At 36.7% G+C, this 24,680-nt stretch overlaps 3 protein-coding genes across 5 annotated transcripts; all 3 read left to right on the top strand.

The window, feature by feature from the left end:
- Positions 1-356: 356 nt before the first annotated feature.
- On the top strand, positions 357-1,589 carry brk1 (BRICK1 subunit of SCAR/WAVE actin nucleating complex). The gene is made up of 3 exons (XM_020934135.2): positions 357-516; positions 1,001-1,083; positions 1,162-1,589. Exons 1-3 carry the CDS (start codon positions 399-401, stop codon positions 1,186-1,188), a joined length of 228 nt encoding a protein of 75 aa, XP_020789794.1. The 5' UTR covers positions 357-398; the 3' UTR covers positions 1,189-1,589.
- A 402-nt stretch (positions 1,590-1,991) lies between these two features.
- Positions 1,992-8,730, top strand: rbm5 (RNA binding motif protein 5). Of its 3 annotated transcripts, none has more exons than XM_055162197.1 (25): positions 1,992-2,085; positions 2,402-2,445; positions 2,566-2,737; positions 2,969-3,127; positions 3,205-3,274; positions 3,629-3,702; positions 4,261-4,344; positions 4,594-4,654; positions 4,936-4,992; positions 5,072-5,232; positions 5,314-5,411; positions 5,514-5,601; positions 5,673-5,735; positions 5,815-5,878; positions 6,015-6,115; positions 6,195-6,348; positions 6,438-6,529; positions 6,713-6,892; positions 6,974-7,114; positions 7,223-7,294; positions 7,368-7,550; positions 7,635-7,709; positions 7,790-7,893; positions 8,045-8,174; positions 8,371-8,730. In XM_055162197.1, exons 2-25 carry the CDS (start codon positions 2,429-2,431, stop codon positions 8,494-8,496), a joined length of 2,526 nt encoding a protein of 841 aa, XP_055018172.1. In that variant the 5' UTR covers positions 1,992-2,085; positions 2,402-2,428; the 3' UTR covers positions 8,497-8,730. The 3 variants fall into 3 exon arrangements, with proteins under 3 accessions (XP_055018172.1, XP_055018173.1, XP_055018171.1); XM_055162198.1 differs by having other exon boundaries at positions 2,016-2,161; positions 6,018-6,115; XM_055162196.1 differs by having other exon boundaries at positions 2,016-2,161.
- Positions 8,731-10,446: 1,716 nt separating this feature from the next.
- LOC129411424 (sodium-coupled neutral amino acid transporter 3-like) lies at positions 10,447-24,469 on the top strand (the record flags this gene model as incomplete). The annotated part of the gene is made up of 9 exons (XM_055162199.1): positions 10,447-10,652; positions 18,434-18,561; positions 19,255-19,275; positions 19,386-19,467; positions 19,546-19,661; positions 20,974-21,047; positions 21,531-21,623; positions 22,195-22,276; positions 24,387-24,469. Coding segments are annotated over exons 2-9 (628 nt in total), but the record flags the coding sequence as incomplete, so codon positions are not given.
- Positions 24,470-24,680: the final 211 nt, after the last annotated feature.

Here is a 24,680-nt window from a genome sequence, read left to right as displayed (position 1 = left end):
CAAAGTTAGTTTTTAAATATTCTTCTTGATCACTGCAATAAGACTATCTCACAAATGTAATATTTTCAACATATTTAATTGATGAGTCTGTTTACTTAATGAAGATGCTCTTTTAAACCTTTTGTACAAGGGGCTTCTGATGTATGTGAAAGACGAGTTATGCCACTGTGTTGTTAGTATTTATATAAGATAGTCTTTAAAACTAAACACATCTATTTTCTTCAATAAAAAATTGCGGCACCTGTATTGTTTGTCAGTTATTGGGCAATTTAAAATACACACAACATTTATTTTAATGCAATTTAATTGTAAATGGGCAACAGTTCTGCAATAAGTCGGTCGCGTACATGCCTTAAGCACTCTGCTGTGCTGCTTCCTGATTGTCTGATGCTTTCAACATGGCTGGTCAGGAGGACCCGGTGCAGAGAGAGATCCACCAAGACTGGGCGAATCGAGAATACATTGAAGTTATAACCAGCAGTATTAAGAAGATTGCTGACTTCCTTAATTCCTTTGGTAAAAGTCATATACCTATCTTTATTTGGTAGAAGAGCAGTGATGATAGAAGTGCAACGTCGCTTGCTATTGCTATCAGTGTTGATGTTCTCTTGCCACTCCCAAATACGAAAATAGGACGCTTTTTGCTTTCTTTTTCTGATAGTTTATTTATCAACAGTTTATTTCACTTTGCACGCTTGGTTGCCACACAAAAACGCCATTATATTATATTTTGCGGTACTAGTGGAATACGAATAATAAGATATGTTGTGTTGTCAATGCTAACATGCTAAAGCTAGTTATGGATTCCGTTCTCCGACCACAAAACCAATATCTTGGTTTAAATGTACTTTTGTTGGCGTTTTTTATCTGAACTGTAGAGTGCTTATATCTTTGCCTTAACAATATAGTTCGATGCCATTTGCATTTACACTGCCACTACATTACAGTGTGGTGTAATCATTATAACCGAATATGTTAATAATAACATTTTGATCCTTAGACATGTCCTGCCGATCTCGCTTGGCCACCCTCAATGAGAAGCTAACAGCGCTGGAAAGGAGGATTGAATACATTGAAGCAAGAGTAAGAAGGATAATTTAACTAACCAGGGATTATATAATGCATAATAGTATAATGAAACTATATTTCTCTTTCTCATAGGTAACAAAGGGGGAGACACTGACCTAAACAGCACAATGCACCATAAAGCCACTTCCCTCCCTTCAATCCAACCTCGTTCTCGATATAAGTGTGATGGTTTCCAGATGTTTTGCTCCTGGAACTGTTTTGACCATTTTTATATTTAACAAGAAATGTGTATTTTATTTTATTACACATTTGTGTAAGAACAATGTTTTTGTTAAGATGAGTTAACATGGTGACTTACAATATTACAACTGTATTAACACGCTAATAACCATTTGCTATTGTCTGTGACATTAATGATAATGGATTTTAAGAAAACCATGTTTCTGAGTGCCAAGATTTATTTGTTGTGTAGTTTTCATCCCTGATATGGTTTTCCTTGTACATTGAATTGGTAATTGTTGTAAGAATTATATGATAATAAATATACAAATTATTAATGAGCACTGGTTTCTGAGAATTTGTGAGTCATGTCATATTCATTCAACTGCAATTATACATCTGCACTATACAATTTTCAGGTTCTATGATTGGCTTCTCTGTCTTGTCTTCTATGGACAACCAAAAATGACATAACTGAAAATAAATAAATACAACAAATGTTGGAATGTATTAAATTAAATGTAATTTTATGTGAATAAAAATTACTATTATTATTTCTTGTTCACAGGGGTGTTCAAATGATGGTGTGATAATTATTTTTAAGTTGTGTTTCTTCAGTTATTTATTTAAAATTTTGCTATGAAATAGATTGAATATAATGTTTGTATGTACAATAGTTTTCTCTTGCGACTAACCAGGATGTATTTATGTTTATGTCACCATATACATATAATCCTGGGAGGTAAAAATCTGGGCAAAATTTTTTGCGGCAGTTCCATTCCACGCTGCACTATTGCATCTTGGGATAAAGAAGCTGCTCGTCGAAAGTCATTGGACGTGAGAAGAATTTTATATCTATTAGTCACCGATAAAACATCACATAAAGCAAAATTATTGTTTGTAAACTCTTTTGGTAAGTTACTGTAACGTGAAATCACTAAAAATATATAGCGTTAAGAAGCTCAGTTTGTGCTTTCTGTCCGTGTTTGTGAGCTAAGGTTATGTTAGCTAGCTGGACGGTCCTTCGGACATTTTATTGCTTTATATGTTTTTGTATGTATAGTAGTGTTTAACATATTGTTGCATCCCTATTTGATTAATTTGTGCATATTTAACCGAAATTATGAATATACGATTGTTTGTTTCACTACAGCGCCTGTATTTGGGAAACTGAAAAGACATGGGAGCCGATAAAAGGTAAGCTAACGTAGGAGCAATATGCGTAGTTAGCTGTAGCAGTGTTTCGTTTTGCATTCATGTTATTTTAGAACTGTACAAATTATTTAACAGATATGTCTTATTGTTTATGCTGAACAGGATTAGTCGGACCGAGCGCAGCGGTAGATATGGGTCAGAACAATCTAGAGATGATTCGGACTGGCGCGACAGAAGAGAAAGAGATGCGGAGAGAGACGGCCGACGCTGGGCTGATGATCGACGAAGTGATCGCTATGAAGGGGACCGTCGTAGTTCAAGAGATAGTCCAGAGGTAAGTACTCATTTACTAATGTTATACGTGTATATGATAGGTGTTTGTGTTATAGTGCATGTGTTATCATAATTTTACTCCAGTGAAGTGGCAGTTTCTGAAAAATAATTAAACAGTTTAACATTGCAGGAAGTATTATTGAGTTCTAATAATAAACTCACAAATGCACTTTTTAAATTGTATGTGTAGTCCGTCAGTGCACCTTTTTAAACCCATCTTTTTTCTTTTCAGCCTCGCGAGAGGAAACGTCGTAACAGTGACCGGTCAGAAGATGGTTATCACTCTGACGGAGACTACCCAGATCAGGACTACAGAAGAGAACCTGGAGAGGAGAAGAAAAGTAAAACAATCATGCTCTGGGGTCTTTCTCCTCATATCACTGAAGAAGATGTGAGCGTCTTTACAGCACACCTTTAATCTTTCAATTTGTAAATCTTATTTAATAAGATATTTGTACATTTTGTTAGATCCGTATGGCTCTTGACCAGTTGGAGGGCCCCCAGCCTGTGGATGTTCGGTTAATGAAGAAAAAGACAGGTGAGAACCATACATGCACAGGACACAATCTCCCTTTAGTTTGTCTGTAGGGCCAACCTGCTTCCATTCAAACCCTGTCTCTTAGCACTTTGATTGGATGTAAAACTAAGTACTTTCTTGTAGTGCAAAGATGTCTTCTTAACATTTAAAGGTAAGTACTTTTGAGCAAGAGACTGATCCATCACTTAAATGTGCGTCAAGCATATGCAGGAATCCAAGCTATAGTAAACTCAAGTGGCCAAGTGTTTACTACACAAGGCCTGGGTTGGGAAGCAGTTTGTGGAACAGTTTGAATTGATACCCATGGACATCTAACTAACACGCCTCCCGTCTATATTTGAATGCTGTCTCTAGGTATAAGCCGTGGTTTCGCCTTCGTGGACTTTTATCACTTGCAAGATGCTACCCGATGGATGGAGACCAATCAGGTTGCTTCACAATCGCCAAGTTTAGTTATAATCTTGGGGATCTAGAAAAAACCCAAAAGGCAACCAGAATGTGATTTCTCCTGTTTCCAATACAGTGACTATAGGCACTGAAAATAACATTTATTTATTCATAAATAAACCAAGAAAGGTTAAACCCTAAAGCATCAAGGAAGAACACACTTCTGTTACCATCTGCTATTAATATAATTACTTCTTACTTTGAGTTTAGTAGAGTTCTCTTTTTAAGCTATATTATTTTGTTTCTTCTGCTAGCAAGACACTTATTTTGCTTACAATGTTTTTCTAAAGCCTATCCGTTTTTTTACATAAATCACATTGTACACTTTGCTCCAGCCCAGTCTGGTGCACTCGGGTCCCAAACACCTTTTAGAAGCTTTATACATGACACCCACACACATACAACATGTGCTCGTCTTAAACACAGAGGCTATCTGGTGGGGTCCCTCTCCCCATGCTCTCCCTTCCAATACTGCCTGCTCAAATGAATAACAAATAATAAAAAGATCATTTTATTAATGCTTGTTTCATTTTTCACAGAATCTTCTAATCATCCAAGGGAAAAATGTGGACATGCACTACAGTAACCCCAGGAACAAGTTTGAAGACTGGCTTTGTAACACTGTAAGTTATACACCTGTATTTCTACATTACCTGCATGTATATAAAATTGATATATAGACAAATAGATTATTAGCAACATACAGTCTAAAATGCTAGCGTAGGATCACATGTTTGTTGCTGTATCTGCTGTTAAGTTGTATGCAAGTGGTAAAGGTTAGGTTGTGTCATGGGTAAGTATGGTTTGCGTCTTGAGGCAGCACTGAGGTTTAGAAGGTGAATAATAAAAATGATGTGAACGGTTACTTGCAGTGTGGCCTGTACAATTTCCGGAGGAGGCTGAAGTGCTTCAGGTGTGGAGCAGCCAAAGCCGGTAAGTTGTCAAATCCACAAGAGGCCACTGACTGCTGCCTTCTGAGCAACCCAGAGGCAAAAAGCTCAAGACATGTAATCTTTATTTTTAAATCTTAATATGACAACTCCTGTACACCTGCTTTATGCTAAAAAAAAATACTGAAAATGAACACAGATCTGCAGTGAAATCAGGGTGGGGGTCAATAAAGTAGAAACGTATGAAGTCAACATGGATATAAGGAAGGGTCGGTTCTTTTTGCATGTTTGTGTGCTGACATTAAACATGTACTGTCTCAACAGATGGTGAGAATTCTGGTGCTGCTGAAAACCCACCAACTCTAGATTTTTATGGAGACAGTAAGAACTTGGAGTTTTAATTGCATACTACTTTCTGTATCCATGAGACCTGAAATGTGTATATCTTGTGTTTGTACAGCCCTCATCTTGAGAAACATTGCTCCCCTCACTTCAGTTGAAGCCATAATTTCAGCCGTTGCACCCTATGCCAATCTTTCATCAAACAACATTCGTCTCATCAAGGACAAGCAGACAGGCCAGAACCGAGGCTTTGCCTTCGTACAGTTGTCTTCACCTCTGGTAAACCTTTTTTGAAATGATGAATCTTCCTACCTGGTAGTTTTTGGTGAGCATTTCTGATTTATTTTTTTTCTCTTGCAGGAAGCTTCTCAGCTCCTGACTATATTACAAGGCTTGCAACCACCTCTAAAACTTGATGGCAAAACAATAGGTGTCGATTATGCTAAAAGTGCTAGAAAGTGAGTATCACAGTGGAAGTGTTTTGACATTACATTGAATATTGAAACGTTGGTCAATTTAAGACAGACTTGACTGTAACTGTAACCATTCTTTTTAATCAGAGACCTTTTGCTACCAGATGGGAATCGCGTCAGTGCCTTCTCTGTTGCTAGCACAGCAATTGCTGCAGCTCAGTGGTCCTCCAATCAGGTACTTGGATTGTTTTGGAATAAATGAGTCAGTATTTTGCATTGTGTTCACTGAGGCCAATCTTTTTTTAGCCGCAGCCAAGTTCAGATGGTATGTCTGAATACAGCTATCTACAAGAAGGTTATGTGCCTCGGGTATGTTGGAAACTCCTAACCTCAGTGATTTCAAAGAACACTGTAATGTTCTAAGTGTTTTAGTCTTTTTGTTTTATAGGACTATCAAGCATTTTACCAGGCAGCAGGGCCTAGCACTTCTCAAGGAAATGGGATTTTAGGAGGTATGATTTGGAAATAACATTTTAACTAATCCAAATAATAGTGGTAGTTGATCAATAAAGTTTGTCTAAGTCTAGTCAGTCAGTGTAGTAGTTTAACAAAACTGCACAATATAAACTAATGCACCGCTCTATTCAGCAGCCCCAGCCGTAAATATGGTTCCTACTGCAGCTGGTGTGGTCATTTCACAGACTCCTCAAGTTTACCAACCTCATATAATTGCTCAACCCGCTGTACAGGTAAGATAAATAACAAGTGCTAATTATGATGGTTCCGTTTTAGACATTGTTAAATCATACACATGCACCTACATTGCAGGCATTGCCTCTTGCCCAGCAGTTGGACACAAAGCAGCAAACGGGACATCTCACTGGTGTAGAAACTATGGCTCTACCTGTAGCCGTCGTCCAGGGATCTGCAGCAGTGAATGCTGCATTAATGAGTACCACACAGACAACTGACCTAGCAACTGGTATGCAAGCTGAACAACTTTCTAATTGACTTTGAAAGGTGTAATACTATCTGCTGTATTCTATCAAATTCTTAATTTTTTTTTGTTAGTTGTACCAGACACTTCCGCTTATCAGTATGATGAGTCATCTGGTTATTTTTATGACCCACAAACTGGTCTTTACTATGACCCAAACACTCATGTAAGTACTACTCATCTTCAAAGTTTTGTGATTTTTTTTTTTAATGTATGTATATATGTGTGTGTGTATGTATGTATGTATGTATGTATGTGTATATATATATATATATATATATATATATATATATATATATATATATATATATTTTTTTAATTTTTTATAAATTTGTTTCTTATCTTCTAGTATTACTACAACCCTCAGACTCAGCAGTATTTGTACTGGGACAGTGAGAAGCAGACATATGTCCCGGCTGACTCTAATGCTGAACAAAATGCTAATGCCAGTGGATCTACAGCAGCTAACAAGGAACCTAAAGAAGGCAAAGAGAAGAAGGAGAAGCCGAAGAGCAAGACCGCTCAGCAGGTAGGATGCATGTGTATATATGTACTATATATCTAAATAGTGCTGAGTTTTTGGATTACATAAGACTTTGTTGTCTTATAGATTGCTAAGGACATGGAGCGGTGGGCCAAAAGTCTCAACAAACAAAAGGAGAACTTCAAGAGCAGCTTTCAGCCGATAAGTCAAGAAGAGAGAAGGGAGGCAGCAGCCGCTGATGCTGGCTTCACATTGTTTGAAAAGAAGGTATGTTGTGAGGAGGCTCTTGCGGCTAACCAAAGAACACACCTTAAACCACTGGTGTGTGATGTATGTTCAACTTCTTTTACTTAAGGATATTTATTTCTTTTGTAGCAAGGGGGAGCTCTAGACAGACTCATACCAGAAGAAGAGGAGGCCCCTAGCACCTCAGCTAACAGCAGCAAAGTCAGTGTTTGTTCTAATGCTTTCCACTATCACTGAATATTACTGTTTACATTTTGTTTTATGGTGCTTACAGGGCCTGGTGGCAGCCTACAGTGGTGACAGTGACCCTGAAGAGGCAGGAGCAGCAGACCCGGAGGGTGGAGATGGCCAAGACAAACTCACAGACTGGAAGAAAATGGCCTGTTTGTTGTGCAGGAGGCAGTTCCCAAATAAAGAGAGCTTAATACGACATCAGCAGTTGTCTGATCTGCATAAGGTACCTGCACCACTTGCTATTTGAAATATGGCCAAAATTAAAATTTATTTGATATTCTTCTTACTTGGTTATTTTGGTTTGCAGAAAAACTTGGAGGTCCTTCATAGATCCAAACTCAGTGAAGCTGAGCTAGAAGAATTGGAGAGGAGAGAGTCAGAGGTTTGCCTTGAAACTAACATTTCTAATTTTCCGTATTGTATTGTATTGAATTGTATTATTTATTTGTTTATTATTTGCAGATGAAATACAGAGACAGGGCAGCTGAGAGAAGAGAAAAATATGGTATTCCTGAACCTCCAGCACCCAAAAAGAAAAAATTCAGCCAACCAGCCACACCTGCCATGTATGTGTATATGTGTATATGTATATATATGTATATATATATATATATATATATATATATATATATATTTTATATTTATTTTTTTACTACTGAAAATAGTTTGTTACATGTTGATGTTGGCTTATGTTTAATTGTTTACTTTTTTCAACAGTAACTATGAACAGCCTACAAAGGATGGTCTCAGCAGTGATAATATTGGGAACAAAATGCTGCAGGCTATGGGCTGGAAAGAAGGCAAAGGACTTGGAAGAAACCAGCAAGGAATTACAACTCCGATCGAGGTACTTAAATGTTTGACAAACAGTATTATAAAGTGATACATGCATGGATTTTCAAGCCCATTTAAAAATAAATGGCAAATTTTCTTCTACAGTCTCAGATTCAGGACTGTAAAAGAGTATCTTAACATGAGATTATATTATTAAAGGTATATTGGTCATTCAAACTCAATCTTGACATTGTTTTGCATAATTTCAGGCTCAGTTGAGAACCAAAGGAGCTGGTCTTGGCATCAAAGGTTCAAACTACACCCTCTCCCCATCTGACACATACAAAGATGCTGTTCGTAAAGCCATGTTTGCCCGATTCACTGAACTGGAGTAACTTGCATAAGATTTATTCCGGTAACAAAAGTCATTGTGTCATTTATACTTGGACATTTATAATTAGACCTCAGTTTGATTCTGTACCTGGGCATTATTGTGTGAATTATTTATCCTTTGTACATAGCATCCCTTATTAACATGTTGTTTTTTGATGATTTTGATTGTGTCAAAACTTGTACAGTTTATGAAAGATGTTTGTACAGAAAATAAAAGATTCAAGTGACATACACTAGTATACTGGTGTTTTAAATCTTTTGACCAAAACACTGTTTCAGATCAAGTGTCTGTTACCGTCTGTCAAGTAAAAAGATATGTTGTCAAGTAAAAAAGGGTTCAATATTTTATGTGGAACCCTGAGTCTGAATTGGCACCGCAAAATGTGCTGTAAATTGCAATATTTTTATTGAAAAATTTGGTGATTGGTTTATGAACTATTGAACTATCTGTTGTGAAAGAACTGAAGTATTGTACAGTTTCAAAGTTCCTGTGCTTTGCCAAACCAAAAACAACGTATGGTCATTTTAGATTTTGCGTGACTGATATTCTTCCATGTGGTTAATGCACAGAAAGTAACTACAATACTGTGTCAACAAAATGTGAATACTTGTTCTTTATCTTCCTGGATGTGTTACCCGTGGAGAACCTTTTCTTTTGATATTCCCATCTCTTGGAAAATGTTCTGCACCTCCTGCCTCTTCTGTTACATAAGTATCTTTAAACTGTGAGACCTGTCGACAAAGGTGGGATCTCCCCTGCTTCATTCCTTTTGCTTTATTATTTTACTGCAAAATATGGGATCATGGCAAGCACACACTGAGTTCAGTCCCTCACTCCTGGAATAACTGTTGGCTTGCATAATGATTTCAAATAAACGTTTAACACCAGTCATGAATTTGAGCTTTACTTGAAACATAACATGCATGTAACTGTGTATAAAGTTCAAGTGTTTTGAGTTAAATAAAGATGGTAGTACAGAAGATTAAATAATATTCCTAGAGTTATGGGGAAAAATTTGGCCTCATGTCACACTGACCAGTTTTGGTGCGACTATGGTTTTGTTACTGTTGATATTACATGACCAATATAAGAGTAAAGGTGATTTATGCAACCAGAACTTCATAGAATAGCAAAACATTTACTAAAATAGAAGTACGAAGTTGTCTGAAAAAATGAATTTGTGTGTGTGTGTGTGTGTGTGACATCTGAATTCCAATTTGTAAGTAGTTGATGTAACTGAAAGGACAAAACCTTACATAATGCACTTTTGTTCTGTTTTTCTCAAACGGTACAACTCACAAATAACAAAAGCATATCTTAAGAAGTGGCATATATAGTGGCAATATTTATTATCAACATTCAGTTTTTGTCATAGTGGGAAGTGTAACCATTTTTTTCTTTGATGTTGTTCTTGTTTTAACCTGAGTAAGAAGAAAGTAGTAAGCAGATGCAGACAGTAAAACAATGAAGGCTACTTTTTTTAGGAATGACTTTTTATCTCTTGCTTTACATTTTTATGGGCTCTAGATGGCGCTAAATAGACCAGGTGCACAGTATTCGTAAAACATTTAGACGTCTACCTGAAGCTGTGTTACCGTCAACACCCAGGATAAAACATAGATTACATTTTCTTAATAGTTTTATAGCTTGTTAGGAAAAACACTTTATCATAATTGCAGAGAGATTCCCAGCAAAATACGAAAAGTTGCATCTGTCTTTTGGACTAAAATATAAATGTGCTGCCATAAATAAAACATCATAAATAAAATAAATATACACAGACCAGATCTTATTCCCCAGCCTCAATGCTACTCAGATGTGGAGTTGTGCAACCAGTGGTAGCCTAATAGACCATTGCTTTTTTCCTCTCTTCACTAAACGTGGAAAAGTAGCTTGGCGCAGCCATATGATGAAGCGGGGAGGGGTGAAACAAAAGAGGCGGACCTTAGAAGCTACGACCCCCACAGTTCAGCTTCTGGGGGGATAGAATGTCCACAACGCTTCTAAAAGCGCAAATTGAGCTGCTGACTTGGTGAGGTAGACGGTGCGCCTTCACTGTAGAGCCTTTAATCCTGGAAAAACGGGAAGGCGAAGAACTCCCACAGTGTGTGTGTTCACCAGTTACCTCGCCTGTGGATTAAAGAAACAAATCAAGAGGTAAAAGATTTAACATTTATAATCATTTTTGATTGAATGGTTATCTTATAGTGTCAAGAAGGAGAATCGCACTGTTGGTTTTGGAGTATGGCTACAGATACCGTCAATTATGTAGCCAGAGAGAAAACATGACCATTTAACCTACATTTAAACAGCCTGTATCGTCTCGTGGTTGAAGAAACGGGGTATCTGCCTTTGTGTGGGAGTGCGTTATTGACGGAGTGGCACGTTGTTCAACATATTGAGCGCCAATCCAGATGTCACGACCATGTGCTTTGAGGAGCACCGAGCAACAGAGTAGACCGCAGTTGTCCACCGTATTTCTCAAATTAATTTCGTGCAGAATAGTATTTGACGAAATGCGCACGAGGGACCAAATGGCACAATGTAAACCTCACGCGCACAGATTGTTCCTCATTCCATTTTAAAGTTATTAACGAGACCCGGATTAATTTCTAATCACTTAGACCTCGCAATAGTTTTACTTTCTGGATGTAATTGTGGTATTTGAGACACAAGGCAGTCATCCGAAGTGCTATTCTTTTGTTATTTGACACGCGGAGTAGGAGGTGCTGCGCGCAATAGTAAAAGTTGTATCACTTTTTGGCCTGTGTGGTGACTAGCACTGATATGTGAAACAGTCATGTTTAAATCACATCCTATATCGAAAGAAGATACCGTGATTGACTTTTTTTTTTTTTATTTTTTTTTTTTTTTTACTGCTGCAAGAGTTTGTAGGCTAAAATGATAAAATCACTAATGACTAAACAGAACATAAACATTGGGATATGAAGCAGCTTGGATGAGCTGCGAAATGTATTCGACCAAAGAAACTTTTGTCCAGTTGAATTTCTCCTTTTGCCATGGATTCTACCTGTACGACTGAATACTTTGCATTACTTGATATTGTCATGGTTTTTAAAACTACATGAATGTAGCAACTTCTTGTTTGTTCTCTTCAAACTGGCTGTTGAGCCCAAGTCTCCATGGACAGGCAATTGTTTGCTGTAGAGTAGCAAAGAGTAGGATATCTTAACATGAGATGTTTTGTCTGCTTAAAGACAATAAAAAGCCCAGTCCATATTAAAAATGTTATTGATAGAGAAATGCTTTTTATATAAGATCACTGCTGCCTTAAAGTATGTCCACCCTACTGTTAAAAGTCATATTGTTTAGACCTGGTTTAGTCCAAGTTTAGACCTGGTTTTAGTCCTAGTTTAGTCCTGGTTTATTCCTGGTTTTAGACCTGGTTTGGTCCTAGTTTAGACATGGTTTAGTCCTGGTTTAGTCCTGGTTTTAGTCCTGGTTTTAGTCCTGGTTTAGTCCTGGTTAGTCCTGGATTTAGTCCTGGTTTAGTCCTGTTTTAGCACTGGTTTTAGTTTTGGTTTAGTCCTGGTTTAGTCCTGGTTTTAGTCCTAGTTTAGTCCTGGTTTAGTCCTGGTTTTAGTTCTGATTTTAGTGCATTTATTTCAACAAAGTAATTGTAATCAAATTACCACTCATGGAAACAGTAACTGTAACTAAAATACAGTTACTCATAATTTGTACTCTAATTACATAACGCCGGTACATGTAATCTGTTACATCCCAACACTGGATATTAATGCTGAAATATAATTCTTCCTATCTATTTGAATGCAGTAGCCTTTGCAGACAATGACATGTTTCTTATATCAGTTATTCATGTTTAATTACTTGTTTAATAGGTGATAGCCTACTTGAATTTCCATTGTGCTTTAGTTTTGAACTGACAAAAACATAACTAGTTTTTGGTCTATCATTTCTTTGACCAGTTACTGCTATCAATGTACAGTGAGTTTCATAGTATAGAAAAAATTGGCGTGGACACATGAAATAGTTAAAAACTGCATTGTGTATTTGGCTGTGAAAATACTGCAGAGGAGCAACAGTAAGAACCTTTTCATTCAATGTGGGAGTTAAGTGTTCAGTTACCATGACACTATGATACTGCAAGTGAACATGCAATAGTTAAATATACTTGATACAGTTCATTACATTCCATTTAGATGAACAAGGGAGATGGATACTGGTCTTTCCTCATGTATCTATTATTATGTGGGTGAAGGGCATTTTTGACTTGGCCCCTATTTAAACAAAGAGGTTCTGATCCAGAGTTCGTCACGCTGAAGAGTGAACAGATAAGGCTTTGGCTCACAGAGGCTGTTGACCTCATGATCAGGGAGCGCTGGTCTGTATGTGTTTAGGGCTGGACAGGTGTGTGGAGGAGGTCAGGGTAGTAATACACTTAACATTCAATCTGATAGTGACTGTCTAGTGTTAAGTGCCACATACTTAGGAAGCTATTTCAAGTATATCATTGTCAAGGCTTCCTCTAATCTGCAACCTTAGTCCTGACCTTATCAAGTGCATTGGTTTGTTTAGACCCAACTTCATCAACTTTGTCATCTTATAGCTTATTAATTAACATGAAAATGTGTTTTGCATATTTCATTTCTATAATGGTATGATGTTACAGGCCAGTTAATCCTACCTGCTAATGAATGCAGGTATGCCTACAAATGATCTTTCTGTTAAGTTTTTGAAATTCGAATCACAGCTGCTTGTTTGAAGCTCATGTTTCAGTAGCAGAAGACATATCCATGGATGTATGCTTAGTGTTTTGACTGCTAATTAGACACAAATTTGAGCTACTTCTCCTTTCCTGTGTGATTTTTTTCTATCTTTATTATGTATAAGATCAGCTGCCATGTTTGTTTTGACAAACTGCATTAGTTTATCGATCAGCTTTCTAGAAATCAGAAACTACTCTGATTTACCATTGCTTCCCTCAAAATAGAAAAGAACATTTTGAAATTGTACTTCTACTTAGGCTAACGATAACACATTTTGAAGCATGATATATTGCTATAGAGATATTTATACATAATACTGAAACTACTTTCTGCCACTGACACAAAAACAATAATGCAAGTTATTTGTTGTAAACCATTTTAAGTAGACACGAGCTGTCTGCAACAAATATATATCAGAATGAAGCAATAATTAACCACAGAAGTTAGTTTTTTCAACTCTCTACAGCTCAAATCATATTGTATAACAACAAAAATACCCTAAATGTACCCACCTTTACAAAGAGGTTGTACATTTTAAGTCCTATATATTGTTCCAGCTAAATATATTCACTGATAACTAAATATAATAATTAAAATGCCTATTCATGGTATGGCCATAAAAGTCAGACAGCTGACATGGACTGGAGTGAAAACAATATTTTAATATTATCAATGATCAGTACATGCACTAGCTCAGTCAAGAGTAATCCATATTATGACACACTGTTTTTTTTTTCATTACCTCCGCCAAGGAGGTTATGTTTTTGCCGGCGTTTGTCTGTTTGTTTGTTTGTTTGTTTGTCTGTTAGCAACATAACTCAAAAAGTTATGGACCGATTTTGATGAAATTTTCAGGATTTGTTGGAAATGTGAAAAGGAAGAAGAGATTTCATTTTGGGGGTGATCCAGAAGAAATCCTGGATTCTGGATCACTTTGAAATTTTAGTTAACATTGTGGTAAATGGGGCCAAAAATTTTGTTTCTCAATATCTCGGTTAATTATTGACCAAACCCCATGAAATTTGACTCAGGGATGGACAATGGGATCCTCTTTCATATTCCAAAGGCTGATGCGGATCTGATCCAGAAGACTGATTTTATCGCAATTTATATAAAAAATGGGGGTAGTCCTTGGCGGAGGTCTGCGCTCTCTGAGTGCTTTTCTAGTTTTTACTTTTATCCTTTAACTTCAGTGTCTCCATATATTATTGACTATATGATATGTGGTATTGATGTCTCATTTCACCCAGTTCAAGTTCAAATGAATTCACACAGAAACAAGGCTTGGACTTTGACTTGTTGAAACCATAGAAAAGATTAAAGAATTAGGTTCCAGGAAAAATGTATGCATTTGGCTCTCGACCAGAAAATGTAACGATCAAATATTTATTCTAGTTCTTAGTTTTTCATCGACCGGGTGCAGGTATGGGATACTGACTGAACTAAACATAATGTCACCATGAAGCAACATTATGGACTTATCATGTGTCATTTACAAACATAAAGGTCTTGTGAAGTCTCTGCTGGTAGAAAAACAGGAGACAGGGAGGAAAATCATGATACATTCAGTGTACTAGAGTTTACTTCAAAGTTGCAGTAAAGTATAAAGTAGCTTATATATACTTTCAGTCATGATACTAATGTAATGTAAAATTGGTTTTGTTTTTATTTCCATTATAATACAAACTGATACCTCATATGTTTTACTACTAACAGAAGCAATAAAGATAACTCAGAGAAATTTAACACGGATGTTGATTATAGTTTATTATCTCATGAGCACAAGCTTTAAATGAGACAATGGCAGCCAATAAGATTAAGCAATGTTTTGAACACACATTATTAATATTGACCATATTCATAACCACTGCTTGGAAAGCAAGTTTACATTTTGATATCATATCATATGATGATAAAATATGAAATGCTAAGGACTTTTAATTACTTCTGTGAACCCAAATACAACTCAATATGATACAAGTACATTTCAAGGTTGCACCAAGAGTCAAATCTAATACTGTATCATTAGATTTGACTCTTTGTACATCCCCAATCCACAGATGAGTGGGTCATTATAGCTAATCATTATCATAAACATTGCATACGTGTTTTGGAGTTTTATATAGGCTTTCAAGACACCCCAAAATAAAAATAAAATACACTGGTTTTCAAGACACCCAAAGCGCTTTACGGTGCATTATTCATCAGCTTCACATTTGGTGGTGTAAGATACAGTTGTAGCAACAGCTGCCCTGGGGTAGACTGACAGACTCAAGACTGCCAATCTGCACCATCAATTTGATTGATCTCACCTACCTATTTATCTCACCTACCTATTTTATGCAATGCTTTTTATTCCCCTGTAATTTTTTATTCCTTAATTTTTTTCAGTATGGTGGACCATGCATGTCCCTGCAAGGTGAAGTGTTCTACTTAAGGACATGATGTCAGTTCCCACTAGAGCCACTGTAGAGCCACTGTGACTTTTGGTATTCCCTGCGGTCTTCCATCCAAGTACTAACTAGACCAGGCTTTTCTGATGAGATGGGGCGCTCTTTTAGACAATAGGGTGTAATTTTCAAAATAAATGTAGTTTCTTTCATGTGTTTTTTATTAAGTATTTTAGTGACTAAAAAACAAAATGTTTCCCTCAAACTTATTTTTTAGTAACGATACCTGCTGAAATAGTTTAAATACTAGTTTTATCAATTCTTACCTGGGTATGCATTTTTTTGACCACATATGATATTTGTGCCTTTTGTAGTTGTAACTTCTTCTTAGCCAGTTATGCTTCCATATATTTAAATATATGAAGTCACACAGGTCCATGGGCTGCAGAAGTTCATTACGTAACAGACAAGTCCACTGGCGTCAAAGAGTGTTGAGTTTCTCCGGTGGAAAGAGATATGTCTATGTGCAATGTATGTCTATGGAGCAACAGGGTCATGACAGACGTGATATAGGACCACTTCAAATATCCTGCATCTGTGCTCCACTTAGTGAGAGATGAAAGACTAAAGAAAAATATTGTATAACTCATTTATTCATCATATACTCCACTGGGGGTCACTAGGCTGCTTTGCCAGACCACAGGTTTCTATAGGTACAGAGGATGTTCGTCTGGTCCATCTGTCACTCCCAGTCGCAGAAGTATCACCCATGATTGACTTTACCCACAGGTTTTGGATCTGCTCTCAAATGATTTTGAAATGCATTGAATTGCGTCGCCCTGGAGTACAAATTCATTACAGATAAAAATCATCAATATTATAGATTTTATACAAAAATAACAACTTGCCTTATCATCACCTCATAATCATCTTTAGTCTACACTTCAATGGAAAAAAAATGAAGAAAAAATGAATACAGTTGTCTGAAGACTTTCTATGTCACCATGTTAAATAGTCTCAGTCAGTCTCAGTCTTTATAGCTCAAAATAACTTGTCCATTTCAACAAATTACTTGGTTCCTGCTGATCATAATACAGATCTGCAAAATGAAATAATTTTCTGCTCTGATCTTTTCTCATTTTGATTTGTATTTAAGTAACTTTACCCAAAAGCTGCTTTGGAATATTGCTTGATATCCACATGGAAGACTGTAACAGATGAAATTTCACAGCAGAAACTGTATCTGACAGTAAAAAAAACTCAGATGCCCTGCCCTGCCTCCACTTGTCTGACATTTGATCCAACCCTGGCTGGTGCTGCTGGAGGATTGTGTCTGGATTAAAGACATCATAAAGATTATTTATGACCCATATGTTACTGTGATGTATAGATATAATTATAAAGCATTTATGTTTTGGCTGTCACGATAATGAACCTAGTTCAGTATTACACTGGTGTAAAAGTACTTTATATTTCTTAAATAATAAATTCATATTTCTAAGATTGCAGTAATAGTTTTAGTCATTTCTGTGTTTTTCTTTGTTTTGTTTTGTTTTTTGTTTGTTTTTATCTTTATTGGAAATGTATTATTGGAAACTGGATCAATACTGTATGGAGAGAAGATGAGAGCAGGCCTAACCCAGACTGTGAATCAAATTTGAGACCTTTTAGCTATGAGGCAGGAATGTTAACAACTGTGCCACAAGAACTGTAGAACAAAAATCTGGTGATTTGTAGTATTGAAATTACTGAGCCTTAAGTAATCTCAATTATGCAGTCCCTTTTTCACCTCTCGTTCCTAAACGTGCAGTTGTAAGTCTAAATACCATTATTTGTTTATGGTATGGACACATGCCTAGTCTCTGAAGTATCAGAACTGCAGTATGAATGTGAGTCTTGTTTGAAGTATAAATACCAGTGACAGTGATCTTTGGCTGAACGCAAAATGTGGAAACAATTGAGCCATGGTACAATGGCTGCAGGAGCACACCAACAGATCTTCATTGTGTCTGGGCAGACCCTCAGCCTCTGAACTTGTCCACACAATTAGCCTTTGATTTTGAGGAAGACTTCAGGCTGTGAGACCATTGCTAATGGGAATGATGGTTGTAGGGGTGGGTGATATTCATAAAAATTTCTAGATTTTTAGTATCCTGATCACAAATATATCAGAAGATATTTTGGATATCCAACTTCAAATTAGTCTACCACCAACCTTCGGATCAGTGGACAAATATTCTACCAACTGAGCTACTATTGCCCAGTGACCTATATTTTATGATCAAATGGACTTTATTCTATGACAGTGTGGTCTGTTTGCGTTTCTCAGTACTAATGTTCTGGAAAAACCTACATCCAAAAGTAATTAAATAGGTAAAAAAAACATCTTACAAAAATGGTCATATTTGGGTCATTAGATCTTCAAAACTATGTCTCTTGTATTGGGAAACCATGTTCAGTGGCTGTTGTATACACAGCAGCGTCGAGGACTGACGATGTGGGAGTTGTACTGTGTAAATAGAACAAGAGAGTCAGTCTTAGTCACTAAAAGGTGGCACCTGTTTTGGAATGAAAAGAAAAGTGGAACATAATACTTGAACTAAAATACTGAACGTGGGATGTCACTATGTACATTTTTTGTCTTGGGAAAAGAAACATCACAATTTTAATTACAAGTGTAATTTCAAGTGTACATGCCAAGAAACATTCAAATGCCTCTCCACCACAAATACTTGACAATAAAGTACATAATAAAGTAAGTAAATGTAATTACTAATCTTCTGTTTTTTTTCCACAGGCCCTTACAAAAACAACAAATCCTGTGCCAAAGTGAGACACCTGACCCAAAATGGAGCATTCTCAGTCGGAGATGAACATTTTATCCAATGGTAAAAGTGAAATGAAAACACAGCTGGACGAGGATCAGTGAGTTTTTTCTTTCTAAACAAATTAAGTTTTTTTACCTTTTGCCCTGTTTTGACTGTCTGTTCTGGGACTGTAACTCTGCATGGTGACACACGCTTCTTGCTCTTGTTGTTATATTTGTGTAAATGCCAGATCAAGTTACATATTGATCTACTGCTACTAATGATAAACGATAGACATTTTGAAAGTCGTTTATTGGATGTAGCAAGACACAGCATCACTTATCTTAGCCTGGCTAGCCCCTCGTCTTTCTCTATCTTTCTATACAGAGAAACAATAATAATCTGGTATTGTGTGGCTCAAAGGAAATGTCAATATTAGTTTTGGATTATAGATTGACTAGAAATTTGTTATTTCAGTTTCTGATATGTATATATATATATATATATATATATATATATATATATATATATATATATATATATATATATATATATATATAATTTTATTTTTTTTTTTTTAGCTTTTGTGCCCTAAATCATTAGTATTATCTAAAAATTAAAAGTTTTTTCAAACAAATCTTACCTTTGGAGAGAGAGTGACGGAGAAAATCAAACCTCTTTGGAGCAGTACCTGAGTACACCACACAGAGAAAGACAGATGAATAACCAGGCTCTTCCTTTCACTGTTTGATCTCTCAAATGCATGGTTTGGCTTTGGGTTCTTCTTGACACCGGGTGGATCCTTGTTCAGAAATGGCCTGTCACCTGTCAGGTATGCACTAACGATGCATGGAGGGCATGTTTAAAATTCATGATCATAAATAGTTATTCAAAAAGAATAAAACATATTTAGTCTCTCCCATTTATCCATTTGTCCTGCAGATATGAAGACCCTGATGGAGCACTGGAAAGTGCAGAGTTTTTACCCAGTGGTGATGGAAAGAAGCCCATACGATTCACAGATGTAAGAAAAAAAATTCAAACTTATGAAATATAGTCATATTTATACTATTTTAAATCAATATGTGTAAATTTCCCTCAGTTTGAAGGAAAGACTTCATTTGGCATGTCTGTCTTTAACTTGGGAAATGCCATCATGGGCAGTGGGATCCTGGGACTGGCCTATGCCATGGCTAACACAGGCATCCTCCTCTTTCTGTAAGTATAGCCCCAAAATGTCTTAATTAGATTGTTATATTTTTTGTGCTAGGCATAAACTTTATGCATATTCTTAAGATTTCAAATAAAACTTTATACATAAAAAATTACCATACTGGAGTGCTGCACTGGACCAAAACTCATCAGACCACAGGGCTTGAATTCTTGTTGGCACAGGCACTCTGATTTGCAGTGTATTTAATACACTCTAAATCAGAGTGCCTCTGCCATCCTCCTTCTTCTCGACAGGAAAACTTTATGCATATTCTTTATTTAGTTTGGGTGGGTTGGCCCAACCTAAATATCAGTCTCTCTTGGAGACTGGTATACTAAAGAGCGCAAATATTGGCCTAATCTATCTCTAGACCTTGTACTTTTTAGGAAAGGACCAGCTTTGTCCTATTTATGTGATGTTTTTCAATACTAGCATTGTTTCACTACTAGTGTATGAATTATATGTTAGCAATGTGTAGCATCTCTGGAACTCCCTCTTACATCCAGAGGGAACAGTGTTTGCACTAACACCACAATGATTTTTGGCACCTTGTAACATGTAGTGACCACTGACCCTCTTCTCATGCCCCAGCACTGCCACGGTTACCCCACAGACAAAACCACCCCAAAAATAACTAGATAATCTATTCAGCTCCCTGGTTGTTTGGTCACGTAGTCACTGTTTATGTAGCTGCAGTTAGTGAAAGGACACGACCAGAATAGCCAAAGACAGGAAGTAAGATCTATATATTGTGGTTTCTCAACTTTAAGAGGGGTAAATCTGTGCATCCTATAAGTAATGACTGTAAAGCGAAGACATTTGAACTGACTAAATATAGTTGGCCTCCACTGGTTTGATGTAACTTAATCATGGCAGAGGAGTTGACAAGACATGATGGATTTTGTATGTTGTATAAATATGTACTGTGTGTTGTCTGGACAGCTGAGCCCCAAGGGCAGTTTTGGTGCTTATGTCCCTTTAACTGTTTTAAATGTACATATGGTGGTACAGTAGAGGACTGTGTGCATAAAAAGCCACTCTCTCCTATGTTCTGCAGTCAGACTATTAAGTGTGACAAACTACTTTTTAGTGTTTTGTTTGTTGATTCAGTTTGTTTTGACATGAACCATGTGTGCTGATTGATTAAATTTCCCCAAGTGCATCTCTCCATGTTCCGCCCCATGTAACATTCAACTTGTCCCTCTTTTTCTACAATTTTGAGAAGCTCACCCTAAAAAATCTGTCTGCTATAGTAGATAAAACAACGTCTACATGATGCCTATTGATTAGACGTCATCCCTGCTTTGTTTTTCATAGGTTTCTTCTGACCGCTGTAGCTGCCCTGTCATCTTACTCCATTCACCTGCTGCTCAAAGCCTCAGGGGTTGTCGGTAAGGCTCTTTTCTCTTTATAAAAATTGTATTACAGTCATTAGGCCTGCCACGATAACACATTTTGAAGTATGATAGACTGCTACAGAAAAAAAAATAAAAAATGCGATAAATAATCATATCAAGACTGCTGTATACCATTGACACAATAATCCTATAGCAGTCAGCCTTTTAAACCATATTGTAAAAATGTAAAATAAATACCACAATTGCATTTTAGTAGTTAATTCTAGTATCTATAATGTGTCATAGATGTTAATTATTCAACCAACTACAGCTGAAATTGTATCACATAAACTTGCAAAACTACAATAAATAAATAAATCAGTAAACATAAAACTTCGTATTAATGCAAAGAAAAAGTATACACAGTACACTTTCTGCCATATATTAAATGGTAAGTCAATATAGTAACTATTGTGACAGGCCTAACAATCATCATGTTTAGACCAATGACTGAAACCCAATAACAAACTTTACCAGGAATCAGAGCTTATGAACAGCTGGGGTACAGAGCGTTCGGCACTCCAGGAAAAATGGCTGCTGGGATTGCAATCACCCTGCAGAACATTGGAGGTGAGAACACAATAATGAGGGTCCATATGTCAAACTGATGTGAAATGTTATGCTGCCTGTAAGACACTTACAAAGTAACTTTAAGTGCAGAGTAGAGTTACAAAGCCTACTAAGCCTAGGGAGGTTTGATTCCACATTATGACATTAAATGTATTTGTCATGCATTACTTCATTGCACATTTTTACACAGCTCATTTAAAAACATGCATTTGTACTGAGACGGTTTTTGTTTCTCCAGAGATCTGACCTGTAACATGGCCTGTTACTCACCTGCTACTCTCCTTGAATATGTTTAATGCCATACTATGACACATTCTAGTTAAAGCAATATCATCTCCAGGGAGACATGGAGCCTCCATCCAATTTTGAAGCAATTAATAAATGTGGAATATAAATGCACACTTAAGAGCCTTCCTCATGGAGAATTACATTAAATATAGTCATCTTGCATTTATTTAATTATAGGTGTTTTTATTGTACAAACAAATACAAACATTGAAAAAGATACATTCCTACTTGCTTCTCCATAGATGTGATCCATCAATAATCTAACCTGTTTTTTATTCTGCAGCCATGTCCAGCTACTTGTACATTGTGAAATCCGAGCTTCCTCTCGTGATCCAGGCTTTCCTGAAGGCCGACCCCAACTCGGAGTGAGTATTGATATTTTCCACTTGTGACAGGCATATGATGCCAGCTAGTGCTGCCAGGTCAAAGGGGCTGGGTCCAGACTGAGGGCATTCATTGACTCACACTGGGGGGGCGTGATGACAATACTGCCCTGTGATTGGTTGATCCAATGGAGGTCATTTTTGGGTATCTGTGTGAAAGTTACGCATATACATGCCTTTGTCGTAAATCTCAGAATGTGCCAGGCCTGTGCGCGTCACTATCTACCCAGGACAGTGAGGCCATGCAGGGGCTTAGAGGGATCCCAGCTGCTACCTCAAATCTAAAAACAAACTCAGCTCTCAAACGGGAATGGAAATACAGCCCTGCTGCAGCCAGTGGACGCAAAGCACATCTCAACACTGTATATTATTACCATACAAACAATTACAGACAATATTTGTGTTATGATTCTTTGTTGTGCTATTTTGACCTTTCATGGTGCATAGAGATGAGGGTTGCTGGTTCAATTCCCAAGTCAACTATATATTTACCTTGCATGCCCGCAAAATGTTTTCTTCTGCCATCCCAACAAAATACATATATTTGACACTAAAAAGTAGTTGTTTGTCAGTATTTGTAGTCTTGAATGGGAAAAGGTTGTACTCCACTTAAGACCCATAGAGGCTGAGAAAGTCTCAGTGGCTACCTATTTATGCCTACTCATTTAATAATAATAATGAATAATAATTGTACATATTAAATAAGAATACACATTAAAACAGCATGATTTTTTTACATTTTCATTTTAATTACTCTCTTCATTTTTAACCAGAATTTTCTGATTCTATTTATTCTATTTGATTTCTTAGTTACAATGGCCATGTCTCTTTAAATTCTGATATTTTTGTTCAAATCTATTGTACTTAGTAGAAAGGCTTAGCACTGATTGTGTTCGAAGTATTATGTTTGTACCCGGATTATAGACAGCAGCAGGTGATGTGGATCCCAGTGAAGCGTGAGGCCAGGTTAGACCAGGGCCAACCGTCACAACCAAGACACACTGTTCTTTTCAGGGATTGCTATGCGTTAGTCTGAACACAAGCAGAAACAGCAGGGCACCAAGGATGAGCTATATGGAAGGTTATGAAATGGTGGTCTCTAGTAAATAGATCTCTCTTTTAGTTTAAGGGCTGGTACCATACTGCAAATTGTATAAATAAGTAATTATTAGATTGTTATTATTACATCATTATGTTGTATGAGGTTGGCACTAAGGACTAGTTACAGGTTGGGGTAAATCCAACATTTTTTTAAATAACAGTAAAACTTAATATCAAACCTTCTATGGCTAAAACATAGAATCTATTGTTTACTTACATAAAGATAACTTTGGAAAATAGTTAATCAATTTTTAGGTATGCAGTAAAAATATGTGGCATTTGTAAACATTAGATCATAATAACAGGATTAGACGCAGACATTTTGATATCTGGGTTACATAGCGGCCATTTTAAGCTCCTCCTCTCTTAGTTCTTGAACTTGGACAGAGTGGCCAAAGGTCTGGCTGGACTCCCATGTGTAAGATGACCTACTGACCAGAGTGTGCAGGTCTATAACCTCAAATACATCAAAGGCACAGGACCTCTGCTTTCAAGGGAGCATGCTCTATTGTATTGCCCTGGCTCAGTCCTCTATGGTTAAGAATAACAGGCTTAGCAGCTTATACAGGGATATTGGCTACAAAGAGCTTCTATATGCATAAGAGTTAGGGGATAGTGTCTTAAATAGCTTGACATTGAGCTCTTTAAGCTACTGCGGCTGCCACTTCTGTTTATTGTCCTGTGTCCACTTTAAAAACTGCAAGTTGACATGAGTAACAATATAATTAATACTATGCAATGTGCAATTCAGATTTTTAATTTAGGATTTTGTGGTTTTGTTTTTGGAGTTTGGTTTTAATCTAAATGTAATAATAATCATCATCATCATCATCATCTATAGGCTATATTAAAACATTTTTTAACAGTAATGAAACATAAATAATCCAGTGTTAAGGACATATTTTCCGTTCTTTTTTGTCTGCGTTTGTGTGCTGTTCTTGTGTGTTTAAAATATGGCTGTGGCTAAAGTAAACCTGATTTGTCTCTGCAGTCTGTGGTATTTGAATGGAAACTACTTGGTCATTATGGTGTCGGCCAGTGTCATCCTGCCCCTCGCTCTCATGAAGCAGCTCGGTGAGTCTCTCCAACATTGTAAACCTAAATAAAACAAAGGAAACTGCAGCTTGGTTTTCTATCTCTATGACATGCTTGTTTCCATCGAGATGCTATTGAATTTTCTGAGATCTTCCACAGTATGGCATTAAAACTATGTATTGAGCACTGATTCATTTACAGTTTTTATTGTTAAAAATACCTTGAAAAACATGCATTCTTACACTGAGCA

This window comes from Boleophthalmus pectinirostris, unplaced genomic scaffold (genome assembly GCF_026225935.1).
Source record: "Boleophthalmus pectinirostris isolate CB_2022bp ecotype Guang Dong unplaced genomic scaffold, ASM2622593v1 HiC_scaffold_406, whole genome shotgun sequence".
NCBI lineage: Eukaryota > Metazoa > Chordata > Actinopteri > Gobiiformes > Gobiidae > Boleophthalmus > Boleophthalmus pectinirostris.
Note: the sequence above shows the minus strand (reverse complement) of the source record. Positions and strands in the feature narration are given on the sequence as shown.

Bases quoted from the DNA above. Each gene is read 5' to 3' on its own strand.
- brk1 (XM_020934135.2), top strand. From the start codon at position 399: ATGGCTGGTCAGGAGGACCCGGTGCAGAGAGAGATCCACCAAGACTGG. The intron at 517-1,000 runs GTAAAAGTCATA...TTTGATCCTTAG, and splicing joins TGACTTCCTTAATTCCTTTG to ACATGTCCTGCCGATCTCGC. The intron at 1,084-1,161 runs GTAAGAAGGATA...TCTTTCTCATAG, and splicing joins TTGAATACATTGAAGCAAGA to GTAACAAAGGGGGAGACACT.
- rbm5 (XM_055162197.1), top strand. The intron at 5,879-6,014 runs GTATGATTTGGA...CGCTCTATTCAG, and splicing joins AGGAAATGGGATTTTAGGAG to CAGCCCCAGCCGTAAATATG. The intron at 6,116-6,194 runs GTAAGATAAATA...CCTACATTGCAG, and splicing joins TTGCTCAACCCGCTGTACAG to GCATTGCCTCTTGCCCAGCA.